Source organism: Sorex fumeus, unplaced genomic scaffold, assembly GCF_029834395.1.
Source record: "Sorex fumeus unplaced genomic scaffold, SorFum_2.1 ptg000051l, whole genome shotgun sequence".
NCBI lineage: Eukaryota > Metazoa > Chordata > Mammalia > Eulipotyphla > Soricidae > Sorex > Sorex fumeus.
In genome coordinates this window covers 6,266,131-6,287,514 of record NW_026606108.1, presented here as the reverse complement: position 1 = coordinate 6,287,514, position 21,384 = coordinate 6,266,131, and the positions used below count along the sequence as shown (strand labels likewise).

At 54.6% G+C, this 21,384-nt stretch overlaps 1 protein-coding gene across 1 annotated transcript in view; it reads right to left on the bottom strand.

Moving 5' to 3' along the window:
• The window catches only part of IGF1R (insulin like growth factor 1 receptor), a 139,965-nt gene that overhangs the window by 101,238 nt on the left and 17,343 nt on the right, over window positions 1-21,384 (bottom strand). Inside the window, exon 2 of the mRNA XM_056124864.1 lies at window positions 15,967-16,512. Coding sequence (XP_055980839.1) covers window positions 15,967-16,512 — 546 coding nt within the window. The remainder of the gene's footprint in view (window positions 1-15,966; window positions 16,513-21,384) is intronic.

Below are 21,384 nucleotides of genomic sequence, written 5' to 3'. Positions count from 1 at the left end.
GGTGGTGCATTCTTCCCAGCACCCTCCCAATCCCCCCAAATCGGTCTTATTTTTCAAGAACCTCCTTCTTTGTGGGGTTAGAAGGAGATTAGGGACCATACCTGGCAGAGCTCAAGGCTTACTCCTGGCTCTGTGCTCAGGAATTACTCCTGGCGGGGCTTGCAGGAAACATCATAGGTGGTACTGGGGATGGAACCTGAGTCGGTCACACACAATATGAACGTCTCGCCATTCCCGAGAGCCCATCCTCTTTGTCTGGAGGCTGATACCTGATGCAGCAAAAGGCATCCGCTCAGACTATCCTCACTGTCCTAATATTCCTCTTGTGGGTATATGCAGGCAACAGACACATTTCTTTCTTTTTAAAAAAAAATTTCTTTTGGGGGTCAGACTAAGTGGTATGGCTCAGGGCCTACACTTGTCAGTGCTCAGAGGGTCTTGCAGTGCTGGGGAACCCAGGCCAGACAGGCACGCCAGCCCTTTGGAGCACCTCCCCAGCCACCCCAGACACTTTTCTGCTATGTGGGGGGCACAGTTGGCACTGCTCAGAGACTGTTCCCACCATGGTGCTTCAGGAACTATGAGGTGCTGGGGATTGAACCTGGGCCTCACGCAAAACCCACCCTACCCTCAGCCTGCTGACTGCCTGCAAACGACTCTCCAGCCTCCGAGACACATTGTTCAAAGGAAGAGTTGCCATTCCACGCCCAGACGGAACCTGGTCCAGAAAAACCCTGAGTCTGGCTTTGAAAAAGTCCCCAAGTGCCGCCTGGAGGGACAGAAAGAAGAAATGGGTAAGGCAGAGAAATGGGCTGGTGAGCAGGGGAACTCAGCTCCACACCTCAGTGGGGCCAGCAGGAGGCCAGGGTGCAGGCTGCAAAGATAAACAGTGAGTGTCCTTCCCGCCCTCGGGCTTGGCCACCAAGGGCAGTGCCGCAGCCTTTGTTTGGCCTCTGGCTTTGAGGGATAAAAGATAGTCCCAGAGCCAGGAGATTGGGAAGGCTCAAGGTTAGCAGAAAGGCCTTGGCCAGAGACCCTGAGCTCCAAGGATCTGTCCACACTGCTGACCTTCCCTCTGCCCTGCCCCTGGTCCCTGGGCAGCCGGCAACAGGGAACTTCGTGAGCCAGTGGGGGCGCAGTGAGACCAGAGTTCAAGGAGAATTTCCAGGCACTGTCTTTGCAGAACTTGAAGTGACAAAGCCTGTCGCAAAATGAAAGGGACTCAGAGCTATGGGAATCCCAAATGGGGTGGGGAGGGGGAGGGAGAACCCCTGGCCAGGTACGTGATGGAACCTCCAAAACAGCTGATTCCTAAGAACAGCTGAGTCAGGACTAAGATCTCAACCAGCTGACTCTTTACCACCGAGCCCACTTTCTGGAACTCTCTAGAACTCTCTGGAACTTTCTGGGACATGCACAGGCATGGCCCAGGGGATGAGAGGAACAGAGGCTTGCCTCACATTGTCCAGCAAAAGGGGGTGAACAATGCCCCCTCACATACACATTTCACCTGTGCCACCACACATGGGGAGCCGTTTTGGAGGTTCCATCATGTACCTGGCCAGGGACTTGCAGAGGAGAAAAGTAAAGTGCAGCCCCTCCTCGAAGAGGGCTGCTGCTCCAGGGAGTCACCAAGAGGCCACTGGTTCTGTTTTTCTGAGCCACACTTGGGGGACGGTGGGACCACAATGAACGCGGCTCAGACAAGTTTCCTTCGCCTTGTTTGGTTGATCAGATTAACCTGCCTCATGGGGCTGCATCACAAATGCCGGCTTTTTGAAGCCAGCAAAATCTGTCCGCATTAGTGAGTTGGTGGCAGGGACGGAAGCAAAGTGAGCAGGATGATGGGCCTGTGTCATCAAAACAGCGACAGCCCTGCTCCATAGACAAGGCAGCTGCGGCAGCACTGGTGGGTCTGTCCGCCGCCCCCTCCTTTCTTCCTCCTTCCTTCCTTCTGATTCATTCATTCCTTCTTTCCTTATCCTTCCTTCCTTCTTTTCCTTTCTTCTCTTTCTTTCTTCTTCCTTCCTTTCCCTCCTTCCTTTTCCCTCCCTCCTTCTCTTCTTCCTTATAAAAATGACAGATCCATGAAATGGATGGACTAGAACACCAGACTGCCCATCAGGGGTAATGGTGCAAGAAACCATTTCGGCGAGTGATCCCCAAAGTTCTTAATTTGATGGGTCTGTCTGATTCCATTCTGGCAACAGAGCAATGGTACAAGGTGGCTCCCAGGCTTGGGCGGGGATGGGGAAGAGGAGGAATCTCTCCTCCGCCCCCCCTGAACTCATGAACACATAGAAACCAAAACTGACCTCCTAGGCCGCTAACTGGGTGTGTGTGGGTGGGGAGTGGGGTGCGGGGAGAAATGTGCTGATCTTGAAGTCGGGGAGGCCCTCAGACTGGGGGTGGGGCCTGGATATTCGCTTGGTGTCTGTGATGGATCAGGGCTCTGCGCAATCAGGGGCACGGCAGGGGGGAGCCTACACCCCCACCCAAATGCCTGCAGCTATCCCTCATGCTTCCGGGGAGCAAGGTCAAAGTGTGCCCTTCTCAGCCCCTCCACAGCAAGGAAGTTAGGGTCTCCTCCCGCCAAGCCTAAGGTACCCCATGAGGGAGAACACCAAGTCTAAAGGGCGTTCAGTACAAGCAAACCTGGAAATAACCTGGATGCATGCTGGCTCACCTCTAAGAACTGTGCCCACACACACACAAACACAGGTGCACACACACACACGCACATGCGCAAATGCACACTCATGCACTCACATGCACATGAACACATGTAAATACGCGCATATGTACACACATGGACACACAAGTGCACACATACATTCACATGCATGCACACATGCACACACATGTGCACACATGCACGCAGCCACACACGTGCACACCAACATACATGCGTATGTGTGCACACACACACATACACACACAAGCAAGCACATGCTCGACAGCCATGAGCAGGCCAGTGCTGGGTGGTTCTGTCCCCAGGGGGGTGGGTATCTGGCCCCCAGCACCCTGTCTGGGCAGATCTGATAACTGCAATGTCCGATGCTGGAAGGGAAGTGGAGATGATCTCCAGGCCACGACCCCAACTCTGGGGTCCCTGAACGCTGCTCTCCCAAGGCCCGCCTGAGCACCCGACCATGGGATTCTGAAAACACAAGAACTACGCAAGCAGATCTGTGTGGCTACAAGCTGGTGCTTTTTCTTTCTTTCTTCTTTTTATTTTGGTGTCCCTGTTTCTCCTCTTTATGGGTCCTCACCTGTCCTCTTTATCAGGACATTATAATACAGTCACTGGCTTTCATCGGGAGCAGTTCCCAGAGGGACTCAAATGAGCAGAAGGTCGGGGCCCTGAGGCTGCCCTGGGATGCATGTCCCTAGGTGAGGTTCTTGGGGCTCCTCTGCACCATGGAGTTTTTCCAGCTCTAACTCATGGCCCTACAGAATAGTCTGTGCCCCAGACACCCAGCATGGCGGTCCTGAGGCTCGAGAACATCCCATCCCTGATCCACCCACAATCCCCCTCTTCCCCAGAAATGGTGATGAGCCCCTGGGTATGCAGATTTAAAAAACAGGGGCCGGAATGCTAGGACAGCAGAGAGGTTTGATCCCTGGCATCCCATTGGGTACTCTAAGCACCACCAGGAGTGATTCCTGAGTGCAGAGCCAGGAATCATTCCTGAGTGCAGAGTCAGGAGTAAACCCTGAGCATACCCCACAGAAAAAGATTACACACACACACACACACACACACACACACACACACACACACTACCAGGCAGTAGCTCAGTAGCTGAAAGTGAGGGATCTGGAACCGGTGCCAGTTTCCAAGGCCATTCATTCATTCATTCATTCACTCATGGGGCAGGTACAGCCTAGCGGGTTGAGGAACAGGGAACCTTCATAAGTACTCCCGTGCAATGGGGGGGAGCAGGGGAGGGACTAATGTTCCTTCCGTGAGCAGAAAGTCCGCCAAGGAGATGAGGCTCTGCTCACCCCGACTTCTATTTCTGCAGCACACAGCCCCGAGTTAAGCCCGATCGCTCGTAATGACTGGAGATTCCACAGGAATCATTGCTATGGTAACATCTCAAAATGGCCCTTGCAGCTCCCGGGCACCCGTCCACCACGGTTTGGATCTAGGAAGGTCTTTCAGAACAGACCAATTTATTTTCAAAATTCATCTAATGAGTCCACGAGGCCGACAAAGCCAGACTAGAATTTAGCTAATGGGGTTATTCACAAATCCGAGTTCAGAGAAAGCACCCAGCGGAACATAAGCATGCGGGTATTATCTGGGAACATGGAATCAAATGCTTTTCTAATAAAAAAAATAGAAAAAAAATTGGAGCATAAGATGATTCACCGATGGGCCGAGGGAGGACTCGGTGGCGCCGAATGCCGGCCCTGCGGGCGGGAAGCCTTGAGTTCCATCCCTGGTGCCGCCCATATGCCAGGAGCATGTCTCAACAGCTCCACTGGGAGCCTAGAACAGCCACCGAGCAAGAGTGTCCCTCCATGGTCAGGGTGTGCAGCACCTCCAATGAGGGGTGCGGCCCTCCGTCAAACAGTAGAGAAAGAGAGAAGAAAGCGGGACTAAAAATTAAACTAATCTGAGGCTGGAGCAATAGCACAGCAGAGAAGGTGTTTGCTTTGCATGCAGTCAGCCTAGGTTCAACCCCCGGCATCCGAGAGGATCCCCCAAGCACCGCCAGGGGTGATTCCTGAGTGCAGAGCCAGGAGTAAGCCCTGAGCACTGCCGGGTGTGGCCCCCACCTCTCCCCAAAAAGACAGAAAAAAAAGAAAAAACCCAAAGCTGATCAGATTGACAGGGAATATACTATTTTAAGTTTCTATACAGATGGAAGTCTGAGGGTTCAGTTGACTGCCACTTCTGCTATTTCAACAACTGACCTTAGATTGTTTTGCGAAACAGGAATTGAAATAAAATTAGTCAAGACATGCTTGCAGGTGGATGCTTTTGCTTCTCAGGGCCTGGGAAGACACACTCAGGTTTGAAACACACACACACACCCATACTCATACACACACACAAACACACATACAAACATACATACACACAAACACACACACATACAAACATACATACACAAACACATAAATACACATACATAAACACACATACATACATACACTAATATACACTCACACACACATATACACATACGCATGCACACATATATGCACACCTATACAAACATCCACATATGTATACAAATATATTTACACATACACACAGACACACATATGCACACACATACACACATGCACACATGCACGCACACACACACACACACACACATCCCATACCCTTCAAAGACCACAAAGACTTGGGGGTCTCCTTATCATGATAATATAGAAGCTCCACCTGAAAGGCCAAATTCTGGTTCACTAATTAGGAGTTCTCAACTCAGAGCCCCCCAGGTCAAGATCCATGGCCATGTCTTCACCTGGGAGGGAATGGGGCAGCTGGGGAGCCCCACTCTCGCCTCCTGGGAATTGGGAGATGATAAAGCCACCAATGGACCACCTCAGCGTCTGTACCCAGAGACTCGGCATGATGCACCCTGAGACAAGGCGTCAGAGCCGCAGGGGTAGAGGAGGAAATGCAAGTCAAGTCCCGCAGGCCCTTGATTTCTCTTTTTCCATTGTTATTTATTTGGTTTGGGGGCCACACCCAGCAGTTCTCAGGGGACCACTTGGGATGCCGGGGATCGAACCTGAGTCGGCTGTGTGCAAGGCAAGCACCTCCCTCCTCTCTCTCTGGCCCTCTTTCTTCTGTTTAGAGGTTGAACTACAGTGCTCTGGAGCTACTCCAGCTGGGTGCTCGGGGTGCAGGGGGCCATACAGTACCAGGGATCAAACTGGGGCTCCCACAGGCTCAACATGAACCATCTCCCTGGCTACCCCCTCCTGATTTTGCCCCGAGCATGCAGCCTTGAGTCTCACCCTCTTCACCAACACACCATCATCAGGCCTATCATCAGGCAGGCAGCATTCCCAGGTACCCTTAGGGCCCACTGTCCACATCCTGGCTAGCTTCAAACTGGGCCCGAGTCCTTCAAGGCAAAAAATCAGCCAACTTTGGACCTGCGGGAGCAGCGCAGGACAAGTGACAGATGTTCTCTGCAAGGATTGGGCAGGCGAAGCACAACCGGAACCTGCCTCGAACCACCTGACAACAATCATGCATACACTCCTACCCAGAAAGTTCTAGATCTGCCCGGGGCTACTGTTTGGGCCCTTGCAGAGATTGGAGGCAGTGGGGGCGGGGCGGGGGCGGTGCAGACGTTTCTCTGGAGAAGGGCCAATTCACACTGGGAAAGGAAAGGACCATCTCCGGCTGTGTGTCCAGGGAGCCTCCCAAGACTCCCCCCCCCCCCCAAGTATCGATCGAAAGGAAAGTCCCCAACACAAAGGGAACAGGGAAAGAGATCCAGGGGCTGGGAGGCTTCCTGGTTCTGAGACCTCCAGGTGCTCCTGATGTGCTGGGAAAATGGGGGGTGACCCCTTTGGCACTGGCCCTGGGCGCCCTTCTCTGGCCCAGCCAGCATTCTTTCAGGGTGACACAGCAGCACCCAGCCCTGCATGCATTTCCCCATCCTCCACCGCCACCCCAGTGCAGCTGGATGACTAAGCTCAAAGGAATGCCACCCCAGGAAAGGCAAACTGACCCGGAAAGAAAAGCATCCCCCTCACTGGGCCACCCCAGGAAAGGCAGGCTGGCCCGGAAAGAAACCCTCAGCTCGGCCTGCTGGCTCAGGGCGGGTCGGGGGAGATGGGAACTTTGGAGGGAAGAGGGGTCCCCTGCAGGTAGGTGATGCCCCCAGCTGCTGTCCCCCAGAACTTAGAGGCCCACCAGACCCTCCAGCCCTGGATCCTGCTTTGCTCATTTTGGGGTGTTCCTTTCTCTCTCAGAGAGACTTTCTCCTGGCCATTGGCTCCCCCAAGGCCAAATTCAACTCCATGGAGATGGCCAAGGGGCTGTTAGGTCCAAGAAAGGAACAGAGGGAGAAAGGAGCCTGGGGCTGCTGCCCACAAGCATGTCTGGGAATGGGGGGGGGGGGGGAATAAGGGGCAAGCCTGATTCCATCACCCCTGACCCTATGGTGTGAGGTGAGAGTCCAACGAGTAGGGCACCTGCCTTGCCTGTGGCCAGCTAGAGTTCAATCCCGGCACCCCATAGGGTCTCCCGAGCACCACCAAGAGTGATCCCAGAGTGCAGAGCCTAAAGTCAGCACTGAGCACCACCAGATGTGTGCCCCCCACCCAAAAAAAGTAATAAAATATTAAGTATTTCCCCAGCAAGAATCTCCATGTCACCCCGCCTTTGCTCACAAGCTCCGGGACACAGGCTGGGGCTCCTCGAATCTACATATAAGCACAAATGTTCAGGAGTGTCCTTGTCGAGGAAGTTGTGCGCCCAGAGGGGTGCAGGGAGGAGCTGTCCCTGACCCCCTATGGGAGAATCTGGGGGACCCATGGATAGCAGGGGTCCGGACCACGGGACCAATCTCAGCTGCCCTTCTGTTGGCAGATCTCAGAGACACACAGTTACCCCCTACACTGCCGACTTCATTCTAAGAAGAGGGGCTCTCTGATCCTGAACCCACTGGGGAGCAGGGTGCTCTCGCCTCTGGGAAAACCATTTCTGGGTGCCACCAAACCCTGAATATCCTTCACAGCGAAGTCTGGAAAGCTGGATGTCCCCAAAAAGTCAATCTCCTAGGCTGGGGATGTGGTTCGAGGGGTGTGGCAGGGGTCCCGCCCTGGGCTCTATGACCGGTAGAGTCAACACTGCCTGGCGGACCGGATTCTGCCCCTACCCACCACAAGATCCCCCCTATGACAATCCGAGATAATTTCCTAAGTGCCTTGGTTCCTGCTTCAGAGGTGATCCTAATAGAAGGATGTGAGGTTATTTATTTATTTATTTTTTTGGCGAAGGGGAGGCGGACAGTAGGGATGAACACTGAGATGAATAATGAAGTTTATGAAAGTTATCCGTTGACTCTAACCTTCAATGACAAAAGCCAGGCTGTGAGTTACATGGTGGTGGGGCATGGATGCACCTTGCAGAGCACCAAGCCCTGGTAGGGATGATCCCTGAGCACAGACCCAGGAGTCAGCCATGAGCACTGCTGGGTGTGGCCAACGGGAGGGTGGAGCCAGGTCCTGGAGTGACAGGACAGCAGGGAGGGCGTTTGCCTTGCACATGGCCAATCCAGGTTCAATCCCGGGCATCCCATACAGTCCCCCAGGCACCACCGGGAGTGATTCCCAAGTACAGAGCCAGGAGTGACCCCTGAGGCAGTAACCACATTGCCAGGTGTGACCCAAAAAGCCAAATCAAAAGGAATACTCCATTGTTTCTTTTCCTTTTCTCAAAACTGTCATCACGAACACGGTTAACATTGGCCTCCACTGCTTTCCTGCTAATCCCACCTGGTTTTACATCCTGAATGAGAACTCCGGGCTGCCCAGGGTACGAGGACACAGGTGAGATCAAAGAAATCCAACCAGACCCCCCTAAAGTTTGGCCCTGTGTGTCTGTCTTCCAGAACACCTGAATGAATTCCTCCTGCAGACACAGCTGAGTAGGCCTAGAGAGGCAGAACATGTGGCTGTGGCATGTGGCTGACCCAGGTACAGTCCCCAGCACCGCCTGGAGCCCCCTGAACCCTGCAAGAAGTGATCCCAGAGCACAGTAGGAGTAGGGTTTGCCCAACCCCCCCAACCAAAACCTTGACAAAACCAAAAAACTAAAGACTTGGCACCAGAACTAATGAAATGAGATCTTCGAGGAAGGGGGATTTTAGCTTCTTCCATGACTGACGCCCCTCAGGACCCCCTTGTATGGCCTCTAACCGAGTCCCCCCATCAGCCTGCAAGTGGCTCCCAGGCACGCGCCTGCCTGTGTCTCTCCCTCCGCCCGTTTCTCGACAGCACGTTTGGGGCATGGCAAGATGCAATGCCCATCCTGTATCTTCCGGTCTGCCCGTTTCCACGACTTGTCTGTTCCGGCAGGTCCTCCTTGCCTGCTAATCCCTCCTTTGCCCATTCATGCCCGCATACTTAACATAGACCTCATAGTTCTCTGGGCCAAAGATCACTTGGGAAGCTTGGTGCAGAGTGGAAGACAAAAGCGCCGAGGAGACGGACTGTGGAATCCCTTTGTCTCCGCGCACCATGCCAGAGAACAATTCTCAATCAGACAAGTTATAAAAAGCGCCAACCATCCAGGGCGCCTCCTTCCTTCCCCACCCCAGTTCAGGGGAGAGTGGGATGGGGCGGGGCGGGAGGCGGGGGCACACTGCTGCCAGCTACTGTGGGACACTCTGAGTCTCTCCAGGCTTGTGCCTTGCAAAATCTCTGCCTTCTTGCCTTGCACACGGCCAACCTGGATTTTATCCCCGGCATCCCACAGGGTCCCCCGAGCACTGCCAGGAGTGACTTCTGAGCGCAGAGTTTGGAGTTAGCCCTGGGCATCCCAGGGTGTCACCCCCCCAAAAAAAATTTTTTTAAAAAAATCTGTCTTGAGTCAGGAACCTGGATGGACATCACATAGAAACCACACCAGGTCCTCCCCAGGTCCAAGTCCCCCTCTATCCTACAGGAGTCAACAGGACAGGGGCTGCTGTTTTGGCCCTTCAGTACCCCTTGGACATCTGTCAATAGAACAGGGGGACCCAGGTTTTAGAGTGCAGCCCATTCAGGAGATGAGGGCTAATGCTGGGTGGTCAGTCTTGTTCGTCTGGGGTAGGAGATGACACCAAGTGGTGCCTGGGGCATACTCCTAACTCTGGACTCAGCAATCACTTTGATGGGCCGGACTAGTGGGGCACTGGGGCTCGAACCCAGATTGGTCATGTGCAAGGCAACCACACACAACCTGCTGTCCCATCTCTCCGGCTCTGGGAAGAAGGGAACAAGGGTCCCCTAGAGGTCTTGATCACACAAGAGTCCAACCAACAGGTCCCATTCGAGTCCAAGGAAGGGACCACCTGCTGGAAACTGTCGACACCCCAGGGCTGCCGACCCAGTGAGGGTCCCATCAAGAGAGTTGCTGTTCTCATCTCCTGATGAAGCTGACCCTTCTGACCGTCTGTGGGCGGTCTGTGGATGCCTCTCATGGTACTGCTTCCTGCCCAAGTAGTCAGGGACTTGGTAAATGCTCTTATTTGGAGGAATATTTGGGGGTCATACCTGGGCATGTTCAGGGGCTTCTTGGGGTACAGGTGGGATAATATGACTATTACAGAGGGACCGGGGATGGAACCAGGGTTGGCTACATACAAGGCAAGAGCCACCCCCACCCACCCCGTGCACTCCCTCTCCGACAAGGACAAGTCTCCTCCACATCAACCACCCAGCTCTGTGTCCTCAGGGGTGGGGGGTGCTAGACACCCCAAGGACCTGAGAGCTTGCCAGAGGCAGAGCCCCTGAGAGTAGATGCACTTTCTCCAACACCTACTCAAGCGCACTTCAAACCCCGCGGAGCTGGGGAAGGTTCAAGTTTGCGCATTGCCGCTGCCTGTGACTACCATCTGCATCTCCTAGTGAAGGGGACACTGGGTCCCAGCCACTAGGGTCCCTCTGGGGGCCAGAGATGTGATGGGGGCCCAGGGTTGAACAGGCTGAGGGGTGATCCCGCTGGCACTGTCTGGGCTGCGCAAACTCGCATGTTCCGGGCCAGCCTCTGCCCTTGTCCTGTGAGCCGAGGCTCAGGGGCAGCCCTGAGATCAGGTCAAATTAAGGGGGAGGAGGGAGGTGATTTCCATCCAGCATTTTCCTGGGAGGACCTGGGGCAGGGGTAGGGAGGAGGGAAGCGGAAGGGAGAAAGGAAGTGAAAACTAGACCATGGGTCCTAACCTGCGTGGGGTTTATCATGTTTGTGGAGAGAGGGACAAGCCACAAGCCTTGAGAAAGGCCAACAGACATCATGGCCATCCCAAAGCATGGCCCAATCCCTCTACCAGGAAGACAGCAGGAAATTTCCTAGAAGACACCTCACTGGAGGGCGGGGAACGGGGCGGGGGTGGGAGAAGAGGTTCAGGAGAGAAAGCTAGAGAGCCTAGCGAGTGGAATCATTATTGCAACTGCCCAACTGCCTACTCCCAGCTGGGCAAGACCCCCCAACCTCCCACTCCCAGGGCAGGTGGTGTGGCTGGGACCCCAGAGTCTTACAAACTGTACCCCACCCTTTGGCTCTCGAGGAAGAACTACAATGACCCTCTGATCAGATGTCCTCACACCACGGCCCTCCATGTCATGTCCTGGTGGACACCCAGCACCGGTTTCGTCCACAGGAATCTCCCAGCTGGGTAAGGAGCTGGCTCTGGCTCCCGGGAAGCGGGACGGAGAAGGATGTCGATGATTCAGACGCACTCAACATAATCGCATTACACGGGTGTTTCTCAGAGTCCTGATGAATAATTCACTTTGGGAGCCGCAGCGGCGAGGAGTCAGCCCCGGAAAAGCCTCCCCCCGCCACCAAGATACCAGATCCACGCACCGCTCTCAGGGATTTGCTCCCCTCACAGCATTTCTCCGTTTGTTTTTGGTTGGGGGCCACACCCAGCCATGCTCAGGGATCACTCATGACTCTGTACTCAGGGATCACGTCTAGCAGGGCTCCGGGGACGCTGTGGGGTACTGGGAATAGAACTGGGGTGAGTCGCATGCAAGGCAAGCGCCCTCCCCTGCTATCCTATCACTCCAGCCCCTAGCATGCATTTTAATTTTTTTTTTTTTTGAGCCACATTTGGTGATACTCAGGGTTTACTCCCGGCTCTGTGCTCAGAGATCACTCCTGGCAGTGCCCATATTTGGATATTGTGACAAATCCAAATTCAACCATACAGGGATTGAACTCGGGTCACCGCATGAAGGCAAGCAAGTGCCCTCCCTGCTCTGCTATTGCTCCAAACCTTGGCGTGCATTTCTAAAGGGGTGGTGCTCAACTCCACTTCGAGCTCTTGCGGGACAGAGTCCCTCTTCTGGGTGCCTGTCCGGGAGGGCTGACTGGGGGACAAGATAGCCCAGGGGAGCAGCGGGGGAGCCCTGTCTCGCGAACCAATACGCGATAAGGATTCATGTTAGCTGCAGAAGCACTCACCTGCTTCCCTCTCTTACCCCTGTTTGCTGGCTGACTTCTTTTTGGAAATAGTCAAACCTGTCCCTCGCCCCCCACCACCACCCGTTTCAATGAAACTGCCTTTCTGGCCCTGGGGGGATTCAGTGTTTCTCTCTTTTCCCTGGGACATCAGCACATTCTGGTCCCGGAGACTGTTCCAAAGCATCCAAGCACTTTGTGTCTATCAGGGCATCTGGGGGGCACATATGCATCTCTTCTACCTGAAAAATGGGTCCAGACCTGCCCCCTGGAGCTATATGCACATCTCCATCACCTTCCCCTGCCCCACAGACAGCTGGGGTAGGGGGGCCCCTCTGCCTGCACCTCTCAGCCACTACCTCCACCCCCAGACTTTACTGTGGGGCCTGGGAAGACAAATTGGGGTAACTGCAGGGCCAAGGGGTACCTGCCATCTTGTCTGCAAGAGAACAGCCCCAACAAGCTGTCCATTCCCCCTTCCCTGTGGACTTCGACTGCATCAACAAGAGGCCAGAGCAACAGGACAGCGAGGAGGGCGCTGGCCTTGCACACAAACAACCCGGGTTCAATCCCTGGCACCCCAGATGGTTCCCTGAAGTGACTCTGGGGTACAGAGCCAGGAGTGACCCCTGAGCACCACTGGGTACGCCCCCATGCCGAATAAAACTGGAGTGAGAGAGGAGACAGAAGAAGTCGGGAGAAGGGCTTGGCTGGGGACAAGAAGCAAAATGCAACTTCTGTTCCCTCTTGAGATAAGCCAGCCCAACGTCCGGGGCAACATTCCCCCCCCCCCACCCCCCCCACCAACACCACCTGATGTCCCAGATGGGAGGAAAGGTGCAGCGTTCCCGCCTGTCTCGGGCCGAACCAAACCAGCAGCCAAAACAGGCAGCCAGGCTGCAAGGGGGCCGTGCACGCACCATCACACCCAGCCACACACACTTCAAAAAGACTGTGACCGGGCGGGGCAGCTTCCTTGTCCTTTGCTTGCTACCAAATGGCACGACTGTACCCATCCAGTCTCAACTGTACCCATTCAGTCTCGTCCACAGATCCTCGCTGGGTTCGGGTGTGGCTACTGCCTTACAATCATCCCAGCCTAGTGGGCCTGACCTCCTGGGGTCTGAGGACCAAATAAAGAAGAATTTACACAGCTCTCGGGATAGCGGGGCGGGGCGCACACAACAGGAACAAAGGGGTAGGGCCTTGCAGAAAGGTCCTCTAAGATATGGCTTATCTGGACAGGCCGGCGAGTGAGGCCGCCCAGGACCGCCCATTGAGGAAGGCAGGTCACTTCTGAGCCCTAGATGTTTATGATCTGGAAATAGCTGCCTAGACTGGCGAATCCATCGAGTCCGAGGGGCAGAATCTGACAGTTCTCAGAACAGGGCTCTGAGGTCCCTCTGCTCCCAGCTTCCTACACTCCAACCTCTGCCCCTCACTCCTGCCCAGAAACTCAGCAAACACCTCCCATTCCAGACATGGTGGGCACAGAATGAACTTCTGACTGTGGCACATTCAGAAGCTTTTTTCTTTTTTTTTCTTTCTTTCTTTCTTTCTTTCTTTTATTTTTTTTCTTTTTGGGTCACTCCCAGAAATGCTCAGGGGTTACTCCTGGCTCTGCACTCAGGAATTACTCCCGACAGTGATTGGGGACCATATGGGATGTGCTGAGGATTGAATGCAGGTCGGCTATGTGCAAGGCAAACGCTTTCCCCTGTGCTATCACTCCGGCCCCTTTTATATTTTCTTTTGGCTTTTAGGAGAACCCAAATGGCTTGCCCAGCAGTGCTCAGGGCTTACTCCTGACTCTGTGCTCAGTGATCACCCCTGGTGGGGCTTAGGGTTCACTGGGGATTGATCCCAGATTGGCCGCTCATAAAGCAAGTGCCTTGACCACTGTGCTTTCTCTCCAGCCTCAGGTACAGAAACTTTTTACTGACGCCAAAGTTTTCTCTCTCACACACATATCCCACCGTTTGGTTATAAGGGGTCACTGGACACAGTGCTCAGAAGTCAGGGCATAAACTATTCAGTTCCACCTGGGGGTTTTCCTTCTGCAGCAAACAGCAATTCCTGCTTTAAACACAAACCCAGACACCCCAGCAGATGAGCCAGCTCTGCTCACTGTGCAGGGTGGTATTCCCTGCCCACCAGGCTTCTGGAAACACCCCAGTTGTCACTGACTGGGGTAGGGAGGTAACCTACCTTCCAATGAGACTCAGAGATGCAGCTTCACGGGGCCCAAGTCCCAGAGAGGGACCCCAAAGACAGTGGTCTCAGGCATGGCATTTGGGGGAAGGAAGGACTGGCACCACACCCGGCAGTTCTCAGGGCTGACTCCTGCCTCTGCACTCAAGGATCACTCCTGGCAGTGCTCTGGGCACCATATGGGGTGCCAGGGTAAGCAGAGTGCAAGGCAAGTGCTGCCCTACTGTACACTGTACCATCTCTCTGGCCCCCAACCCTCACTTCCGAACCAGCTGAGCAGAGCAAGGCCCTGCAGGACGAGAGGAGTTGCTTCAAACAGTGCCCAGAACTTCCAGCCAACTGTGCTAGCTCGCTGGCCTGACTTTTCAACTCTCTGGGTAATGACTGTCTTTGGCACAGGCTTTCCCAGTCTCCAAAAAACCACTGCATGCACACATTTCAGCAGCACTGGGGAGGGAAAACATGAGGGGGCTAAGGAAGGTTCTGGGGAAACACTGGCGGGTCCCAGGATATTTGCATGTATAAGGCTCTGGGTGCAATCCTGAGCACTGGGTGATCCCAAAGCTTCACTCAGAGTGACCCCACCATCAGAAGAGTGAAAGGATGGGCTAGGGTGGCCCAGAACCAGAATGCCTGTCTCCTTCGATGAGGTCCTGGGTTCGATCCCAGCACTATCCTCCCCCACCACCAAAAAAAAAGGGGGAGAGGAAAATTGGGTGTGCTGTGAGCACCAAAATTGTGTTCTGCTCAGTGACTCCCACCCCCACCCCAGGGGGTAGAATCAGCAGAAGGCTCCCAGCCAGGCCCATAAGGAACCCTGACGGCAGGCAGGGCCTGGCTCCAAAGGGAGCAGTGGACAGAACCCCTGGCCCACCTGAGGCCAGCCTAGAGGAAGGGAAGGACAATATGATCTACTGATCGAACCCAGGACCTCATGGAAGGGCGCACGGAGTCTCAGGTCTTGGGGCTCCCTCTTGTCACTCCACAGGGATTCCTTGGTTCTTTCCGACTAGCCAGAGCGGCCCTGATGGTTTGGGGCTCAATGTACCATACGAACCACAAGCCAGTAGAACCCAAATACCACCGGAGTTCCATTTTCAGACCTACCGCTGGGTGTGCCATGTGCACCCCACTACGCAGAGAGTCCCCTGGCCAGCATGAACGTGGATGCCTGGCCACCAGGCCCGGGCCCCTCCTCAGGGACATGGTGGTACCGTCACTCAGAGCAGGGAGGTCGTCATCCCAGAATAACCTGGTGCCTGTCCCCAGGCTTGGCCGTCTCCACACGAATCCAAAGGATGATGGCCCGTCGGACCCCAAGCCCATCCCCATGCAAAGGACCAGAGCTCTTCAGCCAACATCACCCCAACCCGCACAGCCAAGCACCAGCAGCCAGCCGAGTCCCCCCGCCTCTGCTGAGCTGACCCCCGCCCACCACGTCCTACACCCCAGCCAGAGCAGAAAACCTCCCCAAGACCAGCCCGCCCCCACCCCACTCCCACAACTTTGAAGTGGCAGGCAGCCCACAGCCTGGATGTGAAGCCCCCCACCCGCCAGGGTTCCCTGAAGCGGGGACCAGCAGCAGCCCCCACCCCCGCACCCCTTACTTTTTTGGCAGCTCGTGGGGGTCCAGCAGCGGTAGTTGTACTCGTTGTTGATGCTCGTTTTCTCACACAGCGGCTTCTCCTCGGTCGTGCGCGGACACAGGTCCCCACACTCCTTGGGCGGCTTGTTGCCCACGATGTAGTTGTTGGACACGGCATCCAGGATGAGGGACCAGTCGACCGTGGACAGGTAGCAGAGGTCCGCGTTCTTCTCGATGCGGATGGCGCCGCGCGTGATGTTCCGTAGATTGTGCAGGCCAATGTCCTTGAGGTTGGTCATCTCGAAGATGACCAGCGCGTAGTTGTAGAAGAGCTTCCAGCCGCGGATGACCGTCAGGTTCGGGAAGAGGTCGCCCAGGCTCTCGAGGCCAGCCACACGGAAGAGCAGCAGGTACTCGGTGATGACGGTGAGCTTGGGGAAGCGGTAGCTGCGGTAGTCCTCAGCCTTGGAGATGAGCAGGATGTGCAGGTAGCCCTCGATGACCGTGCAGTTCTCCAGGCGCCGCAGCTGCTGGTAGTCATTGCGGATGTCGATGCCCGGCCCGCAGACTGTGGGGGAACAAGAGGCATCAGCCGTCAGCACTGGAGACTCGGCATGAGCACGGTCTCTGCCACCTACCCAGCCAGCCCCCGCGGCTGTTTCCCAGCCCCGCGGCTGTGAAAGGTGGAGGGCTCAGGGGACACTGGGATACTGGCTCAGGGTTCAGGGGCCACCAGGCACTGGGATGCTGGCTCAGGGCTCAGTAGGCACTTGGGGAGCGGGCTCAGGGCTCAGGAGGTTGGGTCTTGCATACCAAGGACCCACGTCTATCCCAAGCTAGCTGATCCCTCCTGGGGCACCACTGAGGGAAGTTCTGATGGCCCTGGGACCACTGAACCATCCGACTTGGAGGGCTCAGGGCTGAGGAGTGGCCGAATTACCAGGCGTGGTCTCAAATACACACCCCCACCCCAACACGGAAAGACATCAGAGAAAGAGCACAGAGCACATGGCTATCCTAGTTCAGTCTCTGCCATCCCATAGGCTCCCCCAAGTACCACTGAGCAGAGCCAGGAGCAACCCTTGAGCACTGCCAGATGTGGCCCCAAACCAACACAAGGAAGACCAGATTCTTATTTTTCTCCCCCTTAAATTGTTTTGACTACACCTGGTAATGCTCAAGGCTTACTCCTGGCTCAACGCTCAGGGGCCACCTGTGGCGGGGCTTGGGGGAAAGGGGTCTTCTGGGATGTGGCAATCGAACCTGGTGTACTACCTACTATACCAACTCCCCAGTCCCAAGACAGGATTCTTCGCCAACAGTAAGGGTTGCAGAACTCAGGAGAGGAGGGAAAGTGCCCTGTGCTCTGCCCCAGGTGAACAGGAAGCATCAACCTCCACTGACACATGGGATCCCACAGGCAGAAACACGGGGCAAATCCAGAGCCCACTTGATGGACAGCACCATTCAATTCCCCACGTCCTTTTTGGAATGTTCAACCGACGGTGCCAACCTTGATCTTCGTCCAGCCCAGAGAAGATGGTGCCCATTCTTTCCCCATACCCGGGCTGGGGGGGGGGAGGTCCCATCATGTCCCCAACACTGAGGGAACGTGATGTAGGAATCAATTCAGAACTGATGGCAAGGTGAGGACAGGCGGCTTCCATGAACCCCCAAGTGTCCACATCCAACTTCAGAGCGGGACTGAAGTCTGGGAGCCTTCGGTCAGAGGGTCAGGACGGCGCAAGCAGTTAAGTGCCAAGAGCCACGGACAGCAGTCAGCAACAACCACCGGGGCCTCTCTCGGGAAGCAATTAAGCGACAGGAAATCCGACTTCCAGCTCAATGCTTTCAAAGGCCCTCACTTCCTGCGTGTAGCAGACACGGCTACCACGCATCCCTGCGCTCCACATCATGTTAAGTGTTCTGGAGCATGAATTCTAAAGAACGGTACCCTTTGGATTTGGTTTTCCCTCCAGTCATCTTGGGTTGGACATTTGGGGTGTTTCTAGTTTGTCAGATCCTACATGAGAACCCACTGTTTCATCTCAGCAGAGAACCAAGACGATTTGATCAGGGGAATGGTTGGGGCGGGGTGGGGGAGGCATTTCTATTAAGTAGGATTTGCTGGGCCAAGGCATCTGCAGATTTCCAAGGGAGTCAAGATTGGAAGTTTCCATTTTAATATTCTGAGAGACAGACAGCAGGGAAGGCACTTGTCTTGCATTTGGCTGACCTAGGTTCAATTCCTGGTACCCCTAAGAACTGCAAGGAGCGATCCGTTAGCACAGGACCAGAAGTCAGCCCCAATGACAGCGGGGTGTGGCCCCCAAATCAGACAAAATTAAATTCTTGGGGCCAGAGTGATAGACAGTGGGTAGGGCATTTTGTCTTACATGAAGCCAACCCAAGTTTGACCTTAGCATCCCATAGGGTCTCCCAAGCCCACCAGGAGTGATTTCTGAGCTCAGAGTCAGGAGTAAGCCCTGAGCACAGCTGGATGTGGCTCAAAAAAAAAAAAAAAAAAAAAGAAGTTCTAGACCAACACCCGCAGATCAACCCCTTTGCTAATGGAGTTTCTTCTGGTCAAATAACCCCCACACCAACCAGGAAGTCTCAGAAAGAGCACAGTTTTGAGAGGCTTATTTCTGTTGTTCCTTTTGGTTTGTTTCTGAGCCACACCCAGCAATATTCAGGGCTTTAGTCCTGGCTCTGCACTCAGGAATCACTCCTGGCGGTGCTAGGGGAACTCTGGGTTGTCGAGGATGAAACCCAGATAGGCCATGTGCAAGGCAAATGCCCTCCCCACTATCCAATTATTGGGGCCCCAGAAAAGCAGGCAGGGTAGTTGTGCAGAGTCAGGAGGTGACCAGCGGCAAGCATGCACATGGTTACCCTGTCCGGTGGTGCCCTCAACTAAGCAGGACAAACCAGAAGAAGGTACAGAGGGACCTGCAGAGAAGTACCGCTCTACTGCTGTGCCAGGAGTGGGAGGGCCTTAAACCATGGAGGAACACTCTAGAAGCCCTGAGCCTCACAGAAGAGGCAGAAGTAAGTCAGGGCCAGCAGAAGCCCAAAGGGCTGCTGGGAGAGATTAGGACATGCGTGTTGGGATGGAGTCTCTTTCAGAACTTGGGGGATCGGTGGTGGGAAGCCATCAAGGCCTTGAGCAGAATAAACGGGGTGTCCCAGGACAAGAGAATCGAGGCAGAAGAACAGACAAGAGAATAAAGGATGAGAGAAGTCCCTTTGGGGTTGAGGAGATACACCGTGACCAGGAGAAGCGTTGTGGGGAACAGGGCTGGGGGTCAGCAGAGCCTGAGAATCTAGAACACGGAGCATCAATTGGGCCCAATCCCTCCTTTCACTGATGAGAAAGGCAGATCTGACTGGAACTCCTGGCCTTGCAGGGCCTCTGCACGAACCCTGGATCCTTCCTGCACCATCTCATCTGACACTCCACTGCGGTCCTGCCACCTGGCTGCGGGGAGGGACAGTCCCCCATCGGGTCTCACCTACAAGGCTTTGCAGGGTCACTCCCAGCTCAGAGCACCATCCCCCCACCAGCCAGGACCTCTAACCAGCTCCCGCTGACCAGCCTAACGCAAGAGCTCTTAGCCAAGTCCCCAGGGACACAGTACAAGTTTATGACAATTCCTGGCCCTCTTATGACTTGACCCCTAACTGGTCAGGACACAGCCTTCTTCTCAGGGCCTCTCAGGATCCAAAGCAGTGGATCCTGACCGTCCTTCCTCTTCCACTTGACCACTGAGTGCTGGCCCCTGTCCATCTGTCCTCTGTCTTCCTGAGCCATACACAGAGGAGTCTTTTTCATATATATAAAGCCATGTGGCCATCTAATAGTATCATTTATTATTATTTTCTAAATTTTTTAATTGAATCACCATGAGATAGGCCATTACAAAGCTGCTCATGATTGGGTTTCAGTCATACAGTGCTCCAACACCCATCCCTCCACCAATGTACACCAATGTACACTTCCGAGACCAATGTCCCCAGTTTCCCTCCCACCATGCTGGAAGAGTCTTAAAAGCATGGCAATGGCCCCGGGGGTCTTCTGGGACCAGGTCCTCCTCTCCACGCCACAGCTCCATCTGTCTGACAATCCCTTCCTGCCCCCTCCCAGCTCCCTCCCAGACTTCTACCTCTCACTCACAGCCACTCCCATGACTCATGTCAACAATCATTCAAGAAGCAAAAGCCATTCCCAACTCTCCCCCAGCCCGAGTGGGGCAGTACAGACTCTGGTCCACCATGCTCACTGACAGGCAGACAGACAAAGACCCAACTGGATGTTCTCACTGATAAACTCAAGATGCGAGTCCAAACAGCCAGGAGATACCACCCACCTCCCCCACAGGGAGCGTGACTGTTATCCACAGACCAGACCGCAAACACGTGGGGAGGACGTGGAGGGAAGGGACACTTGTGCCCTGTAGGTACGCAGTTGGCCGAGTCATTATGGAAATAAAGGAGGATGGAGAGTCTGTGGGATATTAAAGGATCCTAGTGCCTAGTGAGCTCACTGCTTGGGGGTTTAACCAAAGACAACAAAACTAAACAAAACCCCACTCATCCGGAAAGATGGGATGCGCGCGGCTGTGGCCACAGCAGCTTTATCTACAACAGCCGAGAACTGGAAAGCACCGAAGTGTCCATAGATGATGAGCGGATAAAAATGTGGTCTCAGGGCCGCAGAGATAGTACAGGGCTTGGGCTCCATTCCCAGCACCATGGAGACCGCCTGGCCAGTCCCGGGCACCACCAGGCCTGAGCGGAACCACAACTTGAACTGGGCATTGAACTGTAGGACCGGTTGGTGGACAATCAGCCAGAGGGGTCCCCAGGCCTCGAAAGCTCTGGAAGATGAAACCCTGCCACCTGCGAGTACACAGGTCTATTGGGGCGGGGAAGGGGGGGAGAGGGTCCTGCCTATGAAATAAGCTAGCTAGCCAGCCAGAGCCATGGGGATTCACTCTTGGGTCAAAAAATAAATCAATGGAAAGAAACAAAAAAGGCCCGGAGAGCAGAAGAACAACTGAAAAAGGGAGGGGGAGGAGGGATTGAGCCAAAAGGAGAAGTGAGAGTATGAATGAGGCTGACTCTGTGGGGACCGAGCACAGCCCATAAGGATGATGACTTGTGGGGTGTGCATAGGTACAGTTTTGCACACAATGCTCCTTTCATAAAGATTTTTTTTTGGGGGGGGTTCTGGGTCACATCCAGCAGTGCTCAGGGCTGACTCCTGGCTCTGTGCTCAGGGATGACTGTTGGTGGGCTTGAGGGGCCAACTGGGGATCGAACCTGGGATGACCACATGCAAGGAAAACGCCCTCCTCGCCATCCCATCAACTCAGGCCCCCTTCCATAAACAGTTTAGAGACAAGTTTTAAATGGTAAAGCCAAACACATAAAACAA